This window comes from Hyla sarda, chromosome 11 (assembly GCF_029499605.1).
Source record: "Hyla sarda isolate aHylSar1 chromosome 11, aHylSar1.hap1, whole genome shotgun sequence".
In the NCBI taxonomy this organism is placed as follows: domain Eukaryota; kingdom Metazoa; phylum Chordata; class Amphibia; order Anura; family Hylidae; genus Hyla; species Hyla sarda.
In genome coordinates, this window is record NC_079199.1 from 36,457,262 (window position 1) to 36,476,635 (window position 19,374).

Here is a 19,374-nt window from a genome sequence, read left to right on the forward strand (position 1 = left end):
ATTTGCCCACAGCAACCAAATCACAGCTTAGCTTTCATATCCTAATGAGCTCTGGGGTAAAATGAAAGCTGAGCTGTAATTGGTTCCTCCGAGCAAAACAGACATTTGTTGTCTCCGACAGATAGATCCGGGCCATGGCATTTTTCTTTAAATTTAATTCACATAATCCACACCAACCACACCATCTCAATGATTTAGTGCTTAAATGCCTTGGGTTTTCCACTTCAGCAAAGTTGGTAACCAAAAAGAGGGGGCAAACCAAGTAGAATACAATTCTAACCGGGTCTAAGGTGTGAGTGATTAAACCAAGAACTATCCAAAAAGATACACTGAGAAGCAAATTATAAATAGTGTCAATTCTTATCATAAAGTGAGTTATAAAACAGTTTAAAAAGGGAACAGGAGCAGACAGACTACTGAGGTGTCAGGGTACATGGTAGAGACGGTAGTAAAGTGCAAGAATCACATGTATGAGGGCTCAGCATAGATGGCCACAAGATGTATACATACATAAAAGAATCGTGGCTGTACAAAAATTATACTAGCACAAAACAATTATAAATATAACAGCATACATAGCAAGAAAGGGGAATTGCACACTAGCCCAAGTGTAAACAGAGGCCCGCAGAAAAAGGTTCAGTTTATAAGGTGTTCATTAAATCATAAGAGGCACATAGGAAAATGTGGCTGAAGCACCGTACAAACAGATAGTCAGCCTACCAGTCCTATACAAACAAGCCTCCAAAACAATCAAATCAGCAGCATAAATAAAGTGAACTGTGTGGATATCTTACCCCAGTACAGGACACCACCCCAACGTTGTTTCGCCCAGAGGCTTCTTCAGGGAATGTATGGCAGGTAAGTAGAATGCAGATATTTATATATCTCACTCAGTAGTCTGTCTGCTCCTGTTCCCTTTTTAAACTGTTTTATAACTCACTTTCTAAAAGAACTGACACTTTTTATCATTTGGTTCTCGGTGTATCTTTTTGGATAGTACTTCAGCAAAGTTGCAGCATACGCTGTGTGTCTCCTCAAGCTAAAATGAAATTTATGTTTTCTATAATCCATTAAGTGATATAATGTAAGTTTTTATTTTTTTAAACAGTAACAGACGTGGTTTATACATTAGTTCCGAGAGATTCAAGTAAGCCACTTACATCCTGATTGTACTCCAGAAAGACATGAAAATTCAAATCTTTTCTAAGAATAGGATGGGCTGCCACTCGGCACAGGAACACTTCATGCATGGCTACTGTTTTCTTGAAGATAGCCAGGTACTCTCTGCAAACAAACAAAAAAAAAACACATGCTTAACATAAAAGAAACATCTAACACAATCAGTGTTTCCTTCCCAACACTTCAAGGTTCTACTGCCATATAGTAACATTATCAAAAACATTGGCTATAGTTGTTGTTTTTTTTCTTCTCTTCAGTAAAGTGACTGCATATTGCTATGGTATGCAACCACTTACTGATCAAAGGAGGGTGGGGAGGGGTTGACAGTCAGGATCTCCAGCTGTTTCCCTGAATTTCGCTTTAGACCATCACTCGTGACCCTTTCAGGGTATTACAACACAGCCATATATAATATATATATATATATATATATATATATATATATATATATATATATATATATATATAAATAAATAAAAGGATGAAGAAGTTCCTTGCACAGCAAGTGGTCAGGAGTTCAACATTGCAACAGAAGCATCAAAAGGACAGTAATCCCTCAAAAGAGTATTGCCAACTCATAAAGTAAGCAGCAACATGCTGATCGGTAGGGTCCGCAAATTTCAAGAATAGAGGAAAACTGTCCATTAAATGAATGGAAGGCGGCAAGCAGCATCTGTGGCCAGCATTCTACTAATTTTCTATGGGGCTTCTGGACATTGCCAAGCAATTACTTTTCAAGATGGAAATACTCCTTTAAGTGAGCACTGTCACTTTGGGAAAAGTTGACATATCGTAGAGACATGACCAATAAGGTTCTGGATGTTCAGACCCTGACCAATCCCTAGAACAGATAACTTTATTTTGTATAGTACAAAGTAGAAGAAGCCTAAGAGAGAGGACGAGCGCCGACAGTAACAGAGAGGACGAGCGCCGACAGTAACAGAGAGGACGAGCGCCGACAGTAACAGAGAGGACGAGCGCCGACAGTAACAGAGAGGACGAACGCCGACCGTAACAGAGAGGACGAGCTCCGACCGTGAGAGAGAGGACGAGCGCTGACCGTAAGAGAGAGGACGAGCGCTGACCGTAAGAGAGAGGACGAGCGCTGACCGTAAGAGAGAGGACGAGCGCTGACCGTAAGAGAGAGGACGAGCGCTGACCGTAAGAGAGAGGACGAGCGCTGACCGTAAGAGAGAGGACGAGCGCTGACAGTAAGAGGATGAGTGCTGTCAGTAAGAGAGAGGACGAGCGCTGACCGTAAGAGAGAGGACGAGCGCTGACAGTAAGAGAGAGGACGAGCGCTGACAGTAAGAGGATGAGTGCTGTCAGTAAGAGAGGACGAGTGCTGTCTGTAAGAGAGAGGACGAGCGCTGACAGTAAGAGGATGAGTGCTGTCAGTAAGAGAGAGGACGAGCGCTGACAGTAAGAGGATGAGTGCTGTCAGTAAGAGAGAGGACGAGTGCTGACAGTAAGAGAGAGGATGAGTGCTGTCTGTAAGAGAGAGGACGAGCGCTGACAGTAAGAGGATGAGTGCTGTCAGTAAGAGAGAGGACGAGCGCTGACAGTAAGAGGATGAGTGCTGACAGTAAGAGAGAGGACGAGCGCTGACAGTAAGAGAGGATAAGTGCTGTCAGTAAGAGAGGATAAGTGCTGTCAGTAAGAGAGAGGACGAGCGCTGACAGTAAGAGAGGATAAGTGCTGTCAGTAAGAGAGAGGACGAGTGCTGTCTGTAAGAGAGAGGACGAGCGCTGACAGTAAGAGAGGATAAGTGCTGTCAGTAAGAGAGAGGACGAGTGCTGTCTGTAAGAGAGAGGACGAGCGCTGACAGTAAGAGAGGATAAGTGCTGTCAGTAAACTGATCTTATCTGTGACCCATCCATGTGATCTCTAGCTCAACCTATGGGAAATAGAAAGCCAAGCCAGAGCAACTGCATCTGTCACTGATGTTCTTCATAAGTTTGTAGTGAAGAACTTGGTAATCAGGAATAAAAATTGAATATCTAAGGCAGTGTTTGCCACCCAGTGTGCCTCCAGCTGTTGCAAAACTACAACTACAGCAAGAGGTACACTGAAAAGGAGGAGCTGAAATAATGTTTTCCATATTTGTTACACAGGTTAAAAGGAAACACAGGGCCCCGGCTCTGCTGCGGTTCTCCCGTGCAGGAGGCGTGCCAGCCGAAGCATGACGCAGCGGCCGACACGTTTCCTCCATGTAGTACTATGGGAGAGGCGGGGAGGCAGCATTAGTGCATCCCCGGTTCTCCCATAGAACTGTATGGGGAGAGGGCGTACCATCAATTTCACTGAGGTCTACGCTGCGCACATTAGCCTCTCTCACAGAGCGGCAATGCCAGGGCCCGTTTGGGAGATCGCGGGGGGGTCCCAAAAGTCGGGACCCCCGCGATCAAACACTTATCCCCTACGTTGTTATGGCTGCAGTTGTCCTATAAGAACCAGCCTTACAGATCACTTTGTTAAAAGGGGTACTCTGGAGGAATTTTTTTTTTTTTTTTTTAAATCAACTGGTGCCAAAAAGTTTAACAGATTTGTAAATGACTTCTATTTAAAAATATTAACCCTTCCAGTACTTAGCTGCTGTATGCTCCGGAGGAAGTTGAGTAGTTCTTTTCTGTCTGACCACAGTGCTCTCTGCTGCCTCCTCTGTCCAGGCCAGGATCTGTCCGGAGCTGGAGAGGTTTGCTGGACATGACATGGACAGAGGTTTCAGCAGGGAGCACTGTTGTCAGACAGAAAAGAACTACACAACTTCCTCTGGTGCATACAGCAGCTGATTAGTACTGGAGGAATTAATATTTTAAATAGAAGTAATTTAAAAATCTGTTTAACATTTTGGCACCAGTTGATTTAAAAACATTTTTTTAAACTGGAGTACCCCTTTTAGGATAAAAGCTTATTTACAACAATGAATACTGTATATACTTACGCTTCAAGCTCCTGTTTCATTTTAGTAAACTCTTCTTTGGTCATTGAACCTTCCCCCTCTCCAAGCTTTTGCAGCTTCTCCCTTGATGCATCAAAATCCGGTCTGGGAGGTGCAGGTGGGATCTGTTTTAAACAAAACATTTGTAAATGATGTTATAAAAATGCTATTGCCCTCAACTGGGTGATCTCATGGGCTCTATAAACTCTCTCCTGACTTGACATCTGACGTCGAGGGGCAAAATGCACGATAAGAGTCTGAATTGATAGTCATTAATAATATGCATATACTATAGAAGTATTACTGTTTAAAGTATATACACACACGTGTATATATAAATATGCATACATACATACAGTATATCACATAGGGGAGTACATCCCTCACAATTTGTATATCTTTTCATGTGACAACACTGAAGAAAAGACCCTCTACTACAATGTAAAGTAGTGAGTGCACAGCCGGTATAACAGTGTTTAATGTTGTGTCACCGAAAAATAACTCAACACAGCTATTAATGTCTAAACCGTGGCCACAAAAGTGAATCCACCCCTAAGTGGAAATACCCAAACTGGGCACAGTTATCCATTTTCCCTCCTCTGTGTCATGTGACTTGTTAGTGTTACAAGGTCTCAGGTGTGAATGGGGAGCAGGTGTCTTGTTGTTATTGCTCTCACACTCTCTAATACTGGTCACTGGAAGATCAACATGACACCTCATGGCAAAGAACTCTGAGTGCACATGTTCAGCATCATATCCAGAGGTTGTCTTTGGGCTATAGACATAGGAGTGCTGCTAGCATTGCTGCAGAGGGTAAGGGATGGGGTGGGGGAGGTTAGCCTGTTAGTACTCAGAAGCAAGACTATTACGCAGACCATGATTAAGAGCTGTTGAAACACATAGGTCTGAAGCATGCAGAAAAAAGGTCTCCATGTTCCATTTAAATCAATGTTCACAGGTTATCGGCTCTAAAAAAAAAGATCAATATCGGTCGACCCCTAGACACAACATTAAACACTGTAATCCAGGCTGTGTACTCCCTACATTGTAGCAGAGGGGCATTTTTTCACTGTTGTCACATGAAAAAAGGTAGAAGAAAATGTTCATAATAATGTGATGAGTTAAAAAAAAAAAAAAAAAAAAAAATTATATATATATATATATATATATATATATATATATATATATATATATATATATATAAATAAATAAATGAATAATGTGAGGGGTGGACTCACTTATGGGAGATACCGTATATTAGTGCTGGGCAGTATGACCAAAAATGCATATCACAGTATTTTTGTAAGTTATGACGGTTCCACGGTATTTCCCCCCCCCCCGCCCCTCCTCCTCCCTGGGGAACTAATCATGTGCGACTCTGGCACTGCTCTGAGATGCCAGCCACTGAGCTATAAATGGTTAAGATGCTGGCCCCATGCGCTATAAATGGTTAAGATGACGGGCGAATGCGCTATTAATGGTTAAGATGCCGCCCGCATGCGCTATCAATTGTTAAGATGCCGCCGCATGCGCTATAAATGGTTAAGATGACGGCCGAATGCGCTATTAATGGTTAAGATGCCGCCTGCATGCGCTATTAATGGTTAAGATGCCGCCTGCATGCGCTATAAATGGTTAAGATGCCGCCCACATGCGCTTTAAATGAATAAGATGCGGCCGCAGCGCTGGAAACTATTAAAGGAAAACTGTCAGATATTTTCTCCCGCACTATCCTAGTGCATAGTGCAGGAGACGCTGATTAAAACGATCCCTACCTTACCTGGATCTGCCCGGCCGTTCGCCTGCAATTGTCATTTTATTATCTGTGTATATCTTGCTGTAACTGGCACGGGTGGGGCTTCTGCACTGACGTCAGCGCCGCTTATGAATATTCATTTCACCTCCCTCCAGTTAGGAGCGGTGAAGAGAGGGAGAACTGGAGGGAGGATGAATATTCATAAGCGGCGCTGACGTCAGTGCAGAAGCCCCGTCCGTGCCAGTTACAGCAAGATATACATAAAATAAAAGTACAAGTGCGGGCAAACGGTCGGGCGGATCCGGGTAAGGTAGGGCTCGTTTTAATCAGCGTCTTCCGCACTATGCACCAGTACTGTGGATAGTGCGGGAGAAAATATCAGACAGTTTTCCTTTAAGTTGCGAGCGGAAAGCTGTCAGCTCCCTGTGCAAGCGCTAAAAGGCAGGCTTTTAGCGCTTGCAGGGGGAGGTGACAGCTTGCCGCGGCCACATTTTATTCATTTAAAGCGCATGCGGCCGCAACTTAATCACTTAAAGCGAATGCGGCCGGCATCTCATTGATTTAAAGCACGGGCGGCTCACAGGATTATGATGATGATTACTTCCCCGATGTAGGGACAGCCGCTGCGGCTGATAATTCATTCATTTGAGGGGGAGGGGCCAGACTAGTATTGCGATATGGGAAAAATTCATATAGTGCAGGGAACAAATTTCGGTATTCGGTATGAACTGGTATACCACCCAGCACTACCGTGTATATATAATGTGAGGGGTGGAATCACTTATGGGAGATACTGTATATAATGTGAGGGGTGGACTCACTTATGGGAGATACTGTATATATAATGTGAGGGGTGGACTCACTTATGGGAGATACTGTATATATAATGTGAGGGGTGGACTCACTTATGGGATATACTGTATATATAATGTGAGGGGTGGACTCACTTATGGGAGATACTGTATATATAATGTGAGGGGTGGAGTCACTTATGGGAGATACAGTATATATAATGTGAGGGGTGGACTCACTTATGGGATATACTGTATATATAATGTGAGGGGTGGAGTCACTTATGGGAGATACTGTATATATAATGTGAGGGGTGGACTCACTTATGGGAGATACAGTATATATAATGTGAGGGGTGGACTCACTTATGGGATATACTGTATATATAATGTGAGGGGTGGAGTCACTTATGGGAGATACTGTATATATTATGTGAGGGGTGGACTCACTTATGGGAGATACTGTATATATAATGTGAGGGGTGGACTCACTTATGGGAGATACTGTATATATAATGTGAGGGGTGGACTCACTTATGGGAGATACTGTATATATAATGTGAGGGGTGGACTCACTTATGGGAGATACTGTATATATAATGTGAGGGGTGGACTCAATTATGGGATATACTGTATATATAATGTGAGGGGTGGAGTCACTTATGGGAGATACTGTATATATAATGTGAGGGGTGGACTCACTTATGGGATATACTGTATATAATGTGAGGGGTAGACTCACTTATGGGATATACTGTATATAATGTGAGGGGTGGACTCACTTATGGGAGATACTGTATATATAATGTGAGGGGTGGACTCACTTATGGGAGATACTGTATATATAATGTGAGGAGTGGACTCACTTATGGGATATACTGTATATATAATGTGAGGGGTGGACTCACTTATGGGAGATACTGTATATAATGTGAGGGGTGGACTCACTTATGGGAGATACTGTATATATAATGTGAGGGGTGGACTCAATTACGGGATATACTGTATATATAATGTGAGGGGTGGAGTCACTTATGGGAGATACTGTATATAATGTGAGGGGTAGACTCACTTATGGGATATACTGTATATAATGTGAGGGGTGGAGTCACTTATGGGAGATACTGTATATAATGTGAGGGGTGGACTCACTTATGGGAGATACTGTATATATAGTGTTAGGGGTGGACTCACTTATGGGATATACTGTATATAATGTGAGGGGTGGAATCACTTATGGTATATACTGTATATATAATGTGAGGGGTGGACTCACTTATGGGAGATACTGTATATAATGTGAGGGGTGGATTCACTTATAGGAGATACTGTATATATAATGTGAGGGGTGGACTCACTTATGGGAGATATTGTATATTATGTGAGGGGTGGACTCACTTATGGGAGATACTGTATATAATGTGAGGGGTGGACTCACTTATGGGAGATACTGTATATATAATGTGAGGGGTGGACTCACTTATGGGATATACTGTATATATAATGTGAGGGGTGGACTCACTTATAGGAGATACTGTATATATAATGTGAGGGGTGGACTCTCTTATAGGAGATACTGTATATATAATGTGAGGGGTGGACTCTCTTATAGGAGATACTGTATATCTAATGTGAGGGGTGGACTCTCTTATAGGAGATACTGTATATATAATGTGAGGGGTGGACTCACTTATGGGAGATACTGTATATATAATGTGAGGGGTGGAGTCACTTATGGGATATACTGTATATTATGTGAGGGGTGGAGTCACTTATGGGAGATACTGTATATATAATGTGAGGGGTGGACTCACTTATGGGAGATACTGTATATATAATGTGAGGGGTGGACTCACTTATGGGAGATCCTGTATATATAATGTGAGGGGTGGACTCTCTTATGGGAGATACTGTATATAATGTGAGGGGTGGACTCACTTATGGGAGATATTGTATATAATGTGAGGGGTGGACTCACTTATGGGATATACTGTATATAATGTGAGGGGTGGACTCACTTATGGGAGATATTGTATATAATGTGAGGGGTGGACTCACTTATGGGAGATCCTGTATATAGAATGTGAGGGGTGGACTCTCTTATAGGAGATACTGTATATATAATGTGAGGGATGGACTCACTTATGGGAGATACTGTATATATAATGTGAGGGGTGGACTCACTTATGGGAGATACTGTATATATAATGTGAGGGGTGGAGTCACTTATGGGAGATACTGTATATAATGTGAGGGGTGGAGTCACTTATGGGATATACTGTATATATAATGTGAGGTGTGGACTCACTTATGGGAGATACTGTATATAATGTGAGGGGTGGACTCACTTATGGGAGATACTGTATATATAATGTGAGGGGTGGAGTCACTTATGGGAGATACTGTATATATAATGTGAGGTGTGGACTCACTTATGGGAGATACTGTATATAATGTGAGGCGTGGACTCACTTATGGGAGATACTGTATATATAATGTGAGGGGTGGACTCACTTATGGGATATACTGTATATTATGTGAGGGGTGGACTCACTTATGGGATATACTGTATATAATGTGAGGGGTGGACTCACTTATGGCATATACTGTATATAATGTGAGGGGTGGACTCACTTTTTTTTTTTAAATTCGTTTTATTGAAAAGTAAATAACTGTAGACCACAGGCCCATTAAAGTGAACATGAAGCATATCCACAGTACATAGAAAAGGGTCATGAGACCATACATCAATTTACAGAATGTAAGCGACAGGATACTCCAGGTTACATCACATGGTAAACATCGAAGTCATAAAACACTACCCAACTGAGGTAGGGAGACTGAAAACAATATAGAACATGAAGGCGAACATTCGCCAAAATTAGCAATCGTATACCATCCCGCGAGGAGCACCAATACTATCACTAGTTAGCGGCACCATCAAATAACCCATGATAAATAATCCCGAAAGGCACCCACGCATCCAAAGAGGTAGAAAGAGAATCGACAAACGTACACAAAAAGAGAACCGAAGGTTAGTAGAGACCACAGATAGCAAGCATAACATCAATGTATCTTACACTGTCCCAGAGGGAGTCACAGAATACGAGCATTGAGTCAAGGGAGAGGAACACCAACCACCCCACACTGAATAAAATTTACCCGGGCACTTCCTATTTTTGTACACTATGTGTGAGAAAGGCAATGTAGCATTCACCAAAGCCTTCCATTGAGTCAGGGTAGGAGAGCCGGGGTCCATCCATTTAAGAGCAATAGCCTTCCTGGCCAAGAACAGAGTTTCCCGCAAAAACGTACGTACGTGATGTGTCCATATCTCTTCATCTAAGATACCAAAAAGGCAGATCAAAGGATCAAGAGATAGGGAAGGTTGGGCTAGAGTAGCTAAAAAAGTGAGCACTGCATGCCAGAAAGCTGCGATATATGGGCAGGCCCAAATCAAATGCCAAAAGTCTGCCCTGGCAGCGCTACAACGATGACAAGCATCGGAGTCTGAACGACCCATTCTATTGAGCCTTAAAGGAGTGATATAACTATAGTGTATAATGTTCAATTGGATCAATTTATTATTTGCCGCCGGGGACACTAACATGTGGGAGGAAAAAATGTCCTCCCATACATCCTTAGTCAAATTAGGGATATGGGATTCCCAATGCCGGACCGCCGGTACTGGAGTGCGGGAGTTCTTGGCCTGAATAAGGTGCGTGTACAGGATGGACACCAGCCCCCTGGGACCCTGTGACTTCAGAACCCCGATAAGGGGAAACGCCGATATCAATGGGCTCCCAATGGGGAACTGGGCATTCAGGGCGTGTCGGAGCTGGAGGTATTTAAAAAAACTGTTTCTGGGAAGAGCATGACTGGATTGCAACTGATCAAATGAACAGAGCACATTGTCACGATAAACATGCCCCAAGGTGAGCACCCCCGCGTTCTGCCAGAAGACTGGGTCCAGAGCATCGCTCACTTGAGGAAGTTGAGGATTATGCCATAGAGGGGTATCCTCAGCGATGTCAGTATATCCATATATCCCCTTAACAGCCCGCCATACCTTTATAGCCAGCTTATGAAGTTGGAGATAAGCTCTACCACCCAGGACAGGACTATCTAGCAGCATCCTAAGGGACATCGTCGGGACAGACCTAGCTAGGGACTGTTCGGAGTCCGGCACCACAACCCCAGAGATCCAGTGCCTGATATACCGAAGTTGACCGGCCAAATAATATAAATAAAAATCAGGGAGTGACATTCCCGCCGCCAACTTGGGGCGTTGTAACGTGGTTAGCCGAATTTTAGGTCTATTGGGGCCCCAAATAAATGGTGAAAGAAGGGAGTGAAGAGAATCAAAGAAGTGTCTAGGTACAGGCACTGAGGCATGCTCCAGCGCATAAAGGCACTTAGGTAAGACAATGAGTTTAATAAGATTGATTCGGCCAGCGACCGACAATGGGAGCGTGGTCCACACCCGGAACTTCGCTTTAACATAAGGAAGTAGAGTGAGTATGTTGGCGGACAGGTCAAGCAAAGGATCTCTGTGAATGTGCACCCCCAAATACTTAAATGAGGAAACCACCGGGAGGCCATTCATTACCGGGGGCCAATCCCTAGACAGAAGCGGCATCACTGCAGACTTAGTCCAGTTGATGAGTAGACCAGAGAAATACCCAAATCGGTCCATGAGTGTCATGACATAAGGTAGCATCAATGTAGGGTCAGAGAGGAATAACACCATATCATCGGCATAGAGGCCTATGCGCTCCTCCCGGCCCCCCGTAGACATACCTCGGAAGCCAGGATCCTGCCGAATGCGGAGGGCGAGGGGCTCCACTGCCACCGCAAACAGAAGCGGGGACAAGGGACACCCCTGACGTGTGCCCCGGCCGAGAGCAAATGGGGAGGAACACACACCATTCACCAGGATCTGGGCCTGCGGGCATCTGTACAGGAGGGACACCCATTTTCTAAAATTAGGACCAAAACCAAATTTAACAAGGGTAGCCTGCAAATAACCCCATTCCACGGAATCAAAGGCCTTGGCGGCGTCCAGCGACGCCAAAGCCCAATCTCCCCCCAGAGCGTTACCCACCTGGACAGCCGCCTGTACCCTACGGATGTTATCGGATGTGGATTTGCCAGGCATAAAGCCGGATTGATCTGGGTGAATTATGGATAGGATTACCTTGTTCAATCGGTTAGCTAAAACTTTCGTAAGCACCTTATAATCCAGATTCAGCAGTGAAATGGGTCTGTAAGAACCGCACTCCACAGGATTTTTATCAGGTTTTAGGAGGACAACTATGGTTGCCTCATACATAGAGGCTGGTAGAATACCATCCTCAAATGCCCGTTCAAACATTGCAAGCAGGGAAGGAAGGAGCATGTCGGAATACCGCAAGTAAATCTCCAGTGGAAGGCCATCAGGGCCCGGAGATTTACCCTTAGTCATGTCCCCCATAGCATCCTGTATCTCCAGTAAGGAGAGGGGGGCCTCCAACATCATCCGATCACTATCCGATAGTACCGGAAAGTCAATACCGTCCAGGTAGGTGTCCAGCTCCTCAGCACCATATTGCACCTGTGAAGAATAAAGATTAGAGTAATATGTGGCAAAGCAACGCGCAATGTCCGCAACCCCCAACAGCTCGGACCCATCCGAGGCCACTATCTTAAGAATCGCAGGGGCAGAAGAGTTCTGCCTGACTATATGTGCTAACAGCTTACTAGATTGATTGCCATGTTCAAAGAAGAATTGTTTTGTGAAAAACAGCTTTCTATTGGCCTTCTCTGAGAGGTGCAACATATATTGCCGCCCCGCACACAGCCATTCAACCTTATTAGCCTCGGATGAGTCCGCAACGTATCGGGCCTCCAACTCCGCACATCGTCCAGCCAGCTCCTCCTCCCGCCTAGACGCTGACTTTTTGAGAAAGGAGATAGTGGAGCGCAAACACCCCCTCAAATACGCTTTCAGTGTCTCCCATACCAGGGTGGGGGAACTCCCAGGGGAATTAGCCTCAAGAAAGACTCGAAGCTGGTCCGGAATACGGTCGCAGGGGCCTATCTGTTCCAGCCAGAAAGGGTGGATTTTCCACCTCCGCGGTGAACCAGGATCTACCATGGAGACATCAAGCATTAGGGGGGAATGGTCTGATATAGCCCGCGGTTCATAGGAAACCGCAGAAACTTGGGGAAGAAGGAGCGGGTTGCCACATGCAAGGTCAATCCTGGACAGCGCATTTCTGCCCAGAGTGTGACAAGAGTATTGCCTAGCCTGAGGGTACCTGGCCCTAAAAATGTCCACCCATCCAACCTCCTCCAGAAACAGCGATAAAGGGCCACCCCCAACTCCCGCCGGGATCCCCCTGGGGCTATGACGATCTAGGGACGGATTCGGTACCATGTTGAAGTCCCCCATACAGAGGACACGGGCAGAGGGATAACTAGCTGCGAATGTAACCGCCTTATGGAGTATATCCATAGAGGCGGGAGGGGGGTTGTATATGAATAAGAAGACAAAAGGCACATTATTTAAAAATGCGTATACAAAGATAAAACGACCCTGTGAATCCTTATGTACTGTAACCGGGTCCCACCTCACTCTCCGACTAACCAGTAGGGAAACCCCCCTTGAGAAGGACGTGTGATAGGAGTGCAAGGACCATTGGACCCAGGGTTTAGAAAACTGACCAGCTCTATCTGGAGTAAGATGTGTCTCCTGCAGTGCCACAATATGAGGCTGATACTTCCTAATATGGGAGAATATCATAGTGCGCTTGCGCGGGGTGCGTGCTCCTCTAACATTCCATGACATTATCTTAATATCAGCCATAAGAAGAGACAACACATAAAACAGCAGGGGGAGAGGTAAAGACAGAGAAGACATACATGCCCCAGCCGGGGTGAGAAATACTGACAGGGATGCGCGGGACCATATATAGACCATAGTACTGAAGTGGCTAGACACAAAACCCTACTAATAGGCGACCTCGCGGGTAGGTATCTTGGAGGCAAAATGAAACCCCAAACTAAGTAGGGGAACAGTAAATAAATCAAACAGTAAACATATTTATACCAGTGTTGCATAAGCATCAGTGGAGCAACAGCTCCATCTAGTGGGGAGAACCTGCTCATACATGCTAACAGTGGAGAACCCTGAGTATGTTCAACAATCAGTAGGAGAATAGTAGTCCAACTGGGACCCGAGAGAAGAAGTGGAGGAGAATACAGGAAGAAAGAAAAGAAAAGAAAAAGAAAAAAACAAGGGGGGGGGGGGGGGGGGGGGAAGGGGAAAAGGAGGAAGAGAAAGGGAAGGAGAGAGGAAGGAGAGAGGAAGGAGAGAGAGGGGGGACGGGAGGGGGAAGAACAGGGGGTGGAGGGAGGGTCCTACGAAGGAGAGAGGGATAGGGGAAGCAGGAGAGAGAGAGAGGAAATAGAACAGGAGAAACTCATATGATCAACAGTAAATCCCATCCCCTCCTCAAGAGATTGTCCACCCGTCACCCCTACCCCCCCACAAATGGAAAAATTAAAAATTAAAACAAAAAAAAAAAATGTTTTTTTAAATAACCCCAGTAAACAGGAGTCACACAGCAAGGGACAGTCCAGGTAGGCGAGGAACAAAAGGCCTAAGGCACTAAAATGGGGGGGGGGGGGGGGGGGTTGTTGGTTAGGAAGGGAGAATGGGAAGGGGGAGGGAAAAGATGGCACATCAGGGAGGGGGGAAGGAGACCTGATAAAGATCGCATACTGGTAGTCCTGCGGCCGACGTCCTCCAAGTCCGTGACTCAAAAAGTAAAAATAATAAAAATAAAAAAATAAAAAAAAAAATAAAAAAGGGGGGGGGAAAAAATGAAAAAAAAAAATGGACCAACCCAGGAAAAAGGGACAGGGTGACGTGGAAGGTAGACTGGAGAGGGACAGAGTGGATCCCTTCAGAGGGTCAGGGTAGGGCCCTCATGCAGTCCCGGAGGATCAGTCCTGAATCAGGGCACACCGCAGTCCAAAGTAAGCAACAGGATGGGGGCGAGGGAAGGGAGAGGTAAGGCCTGGGATCATCAGGGAGGCACTAGGTGCATGGGGAGAGTGGAGGGTCTGGGGAGAATAGACTCCCGGGGAGGGGGGAAGAGGAAGCACAGTACCTTGAGCTCCGCAGAGGGGTCCAGGAGACCGGGGCCATACAGGGGGGTAGAGGTAAGGAGAGGGAGACGGCAGGAGGTCCTGTACCAGCATCTCCATCTCCCCACTTAATTCGGGGTCACCTACAGGATCCGGATCAACGTTGGCGCCGTAGCCAGTCATCCGCATCCTGCGGGGAAGTGAAGAAAATCGCCCGGTCACCATCCACGATTCTCAACCGGGCAGGGTACGCCATGGAATATGGTACCCCTCTCTCTCTCAGCCGCGCCTTGATAGAAGTAAACGAGGCCCTCTTGCGTTGAAGATCAGAGGAGAAGTCCGGGAAAATGGACACCTTTGCGTTCTGCACTATGATCTCCGGCAGCCGCCGGGCAGAGCGGAGGATTAAGTCCCGATCATTGCAGTTGAGAAACCTCGCCAATAGAGGACGAGGAGGTGCACCGGGGATCGGAGGCTTAGATGGTACTCGGTGTGCTCTCTCCACGGCGTAAGCAGCTGAGAATGGGGCATCCGGGAAAAGCTCTTTGATCCAGGACTCCACATAGGCCCCCGGGTTCTGACCCTCCGCCCGCTCAGGAAGACCGATCACTCTAATGTTATTCCGGCGCAGCCGGTTCTCGAGGTCATCATTCTTCTGACGGGCCAGATCCAGCTGCTCCCGGACCTCGCGGAGTGAAGAGGGTAGAGGCTGTACCGTGTCTTCCAAGGTGGAGATGCGCGTCTCAGTCTCCGTCACCCGCTCCCTCAGGGTCTGAAAGTCCTGCCGTAGGAGGCCCACGTCCACCCTGACCTCTTCAAGCTTTCCGGTGAGAGAAGTGCGGCATGTCTGGATCGCCATCAGGAGGGTATCGCTCACCTCTCGAAGGGTAAGGTCAGTAGAATCTGCTCCCTCTTCACGATGTGTAGCCTCTCCTTCCTCCTCAGCCGCTGGTAGAACACGCGCCCCGGCCTGAGCGGCGCCATCTTGCCTGACAGCGCGGGCATAGTCCCGGAGCTTTTCCACGGCCGGTCGATCCCTGTTTCTCGTCGGGTCTTGTTTAGAGGCCATAATGCGGGTCCTCAGCCGAGTCTGTGGGGTCAGGGACTCCAGGATTCACCTCAGGATAAGTTAAATGCAGGTTCTAAGCGGGAGCACTCACAGCGTGCGACCGCTCATCTCAACCACCAAGCCACGCCCCCCAGGGGTGGACTCACTTATGGGATATACTGTATATAATGTGAGGGGTGGACTCACTTATGGGATATACTGTATATAATGTGAGGGGTGGACTCACTTATGGCATATACTGTATATAATGTGAGGGGTGGAGTCACTTATGGGAGATACTGTATATATAATGTGAGGGGTGGACTCACTTATGGGAGATACTGTATATATAATGTGAGGGGTGGACTCACTTATGGGAGATACTGTATATATAATGTGAGGGGTGGACTCACTTATAGGAGATACTGTATATATAATGTGAGGGGTGGACTCACTTATGGGAGATCCTGTATATATAATGTGAGGGGTGGAGTCACTTATGGGAGATACTGTATATATAATGTGAGGGGTGGAGTCACTTATGGGATATACTGTATATAATGTGAGGGGTGGACTCACTTATGGGAGATACTGTATATATAATGTGAGGGGTGGACTCACTTATGGGAGATACTGTATATATAATGTGAGGGGTGGACTCACTTATGGGAGATACTGTATATATAATGTGAGGGGTGGACTCACTTATGGGAGATACTATCTATATAATGTGAGGGGTGGTCTCACTTATGGGATATACTGTATATATAATGTGAGGGGTGGACTCACTTATGGGAGATACTGTATATATAATGTGAGGGGTGGACTCACTTATAGGAGATACTGTATATATAATGTGAGGGGTGGACTCACTTATGGGAGATACTGTATATATAATGTGAGGGGTGGACTCACTTATGGGAGATACTGTATATATAATGTGAGGGGTGGACTCACTTATAGGAGATACTGTATATATAATGTGAGGGGTGGACTCACTTATGGGAGATCCTGTATATATAATGTGAGGGGTGGACTCACTTATGGGAGATATTGTATATATAATGTGAGGGGTGGACTCTCTTATGGGATATACTGTATATATAATGTGAGGGGTGGACTCTCTTATGGGATATACTGTATATATAATGTGAGGGGTGGAGTCACTTATGGGATATACTGTATATATAATGTGAGGGGTGGACTCACTTATGGGAGATACTGTATATAATGTGAGGGGTGGACTCACTTATGGGATATACTGTATATATAATGTGAGGGGTGGAGTCACTTATGGGATATACTGTATATATAATGTGAGGGGTGGACTCACTTATGGGAGATACTGTATATATAATGTGAGGGGTGGATTCACTTATGGGATATACTGTATATATAATGTGAGGGGTAGACTCACTTATGGGATATACTGTATATAATGAGAGGGGTGGACTCACTTATGGGAGATACTGTATATAATGTGAGGGGGGACTCACTTATGGGATATACTGTATATATAATGTGAGGGGTGGACTCACTTATGGGATATACTGTATATATAATGTGAGGGGTGGACTCACTTATGGGAGATACTGTATATAATGTGAGGGGTGGAGTCACTTATGGGAGATACTGTATATATAATGTGAGGGGTGGACTCACTTATGGGAGATATTGTATATATAATGTGAGGGGTGGACTCACTTATGGGATATACTGTATATATAATGTGAGGGGTGGAGTCACTTATGGGAGATACTGTATATAATGTGAGGGGTGGACTCACTTATGGGAGATACTGTATATATAATGTGAGGGGTGGACTCACTTATGGGAGATACTGTATATAATGTGAGGGGTGGAGTCACTTATAGGAGATATTGTATATATAATGTGAGGGGTGGACTCACTTATGGAAGATACTGTATATAATGTGAGGGGTGGACTCACTTATGGGAGATACTGTATATATAATGTGAGGGGTGGACTCACTTATGGGAGATACTGTATATATAATGTGAGGGGAGGACTCACTTATGGGAGATACTGTATATTATGTGAGGGGTGGACTCACTTATGGGAGATACTGTATATAATGTGAGGGGAGGACTCACTTATGAGAGATACTGTATATAATGTGAGGGGAGGACTCACTTATGAGAGATACTGTATATAATGTGAGGGGTAGACTCACTTATGGGATATACTGTATATATAATGTGAGGGGTGGACTCACTTATGGGAGATACTGTATATATAATGTGAGGGGTGGAGTCACTTATGGGAGATACTGTATATATAATGTGAGGGGTGGACTCACTTATGGGATATACTGTATATATAATGTGAGGGGTGGACTCACTTATGGGAGATATTGTATATAATGTGAGGGGTGGACTCACTTATGGGAGATACTGTATATATAATGTGTGGGGTGGACGCCCTTATGGGAGATACTGTATATATAATGTGAGGGGTGGAGTCACTTATGGGATATACTGTATATATAATGTGAGGTGTGGACTCACTTATGGGATATACTGTATATAATGTGAGGGGTGGACTCACTTATGGGATATACTGTATATTATGTGAGGGGTGGATTCACTTATGGGAGATCCTGTATATATAATGTGAGGGGGGGGCTCACTTATGGGAGATACTGTATATATAATGTGAGGGGTGGAGTCACTTATGGGATATACTGTATATAATGTGAGGGGTAGAGTCACTTATGGGAGATACTGTATATATAATGTGAGGGGTGGACTCACTTATGGGAGATACTGTATATATAATGTGAGGGGTGGACTCTCTTATAGGAGATACTGTATATATAATGTGAGGGGTGGAGTCACTTATAGGATATACTGTATATATGTGAGGGGTGGACTCACTTATGGGATATACTGTATATATAATGTGAGGGGTGGACTCACTTATGGGATATACTGTATATTATGTGAGGGGTGGACTCACTTATGGGAGATACTGTATATATAATGTGAGGGGTGGACTCACTTATGGGAGATACTGTATATATAATGTGAGGGGTGGAGTCACTTATGGGAGATACTGTATATAATGTGAGGGGTGGAGTCACTTATGGGATATACTGTATATAATGTGAGGGGTGGACTCACTTATGGGAGATACTGTATATATAATGTGAGGGGTGGACTCAATTATGGGAGATACTGTATATAATGTGAGGGGTGGACTCACTTATGGGAGATACTGTATATAATGTGAGGAGTGGACTCACTTATGGGATATACTGTATATATAATGTGAGGGGTGGAGTCACTTATGGGAGATACTGTATATATAATGTGAGGGGTGGAGTCACTTATGGGAGATACTGTATATAATGTGAGGGGTGGACTCACTTATGGGAGATACTGTATATATAATGTGAGGGGTGGACTCACTTATGGGAGATACTGTATATATAATGTGAGGGGTGGAGTCACTTATGGGAGATACTGTATATATAATGTGAGGGGTGGAGTCACTTATGGGAGAT

At 45.0% G+C, this 19,374-nt stretch overlaps 1 protein-coding gene across 2 annotated transcripts in view; it reads right to left on the bottom strand.

The window, feature by feature from the left end:
* SNX6 (sorting nexin 6) overlaps window positions 1–19,374 on the bottom strand; it is a 67,465-nt gene that overhangs the window by 21,153 nt on the left and 26,938 nt on the right. For both annotated transcript variants that reach the window (XM_056545814.1, XM_056545815.1), the window contains exons 5-6: window positions 4,124–4,245; window positions 1,161–1,284 (exon numbers count right to left, since the gene is read on the bottom strand). In XM_056545814.1, the coding sequence (XP_056401789.1) occupies window positions 1,161–1,284; window positions 4,124–4,245 (246 nt within the window). The remainder of the gene's footprint in view (window positions 1–1,160; window positions 1,285–4,123; window positions 4,246–19,374) is intronic.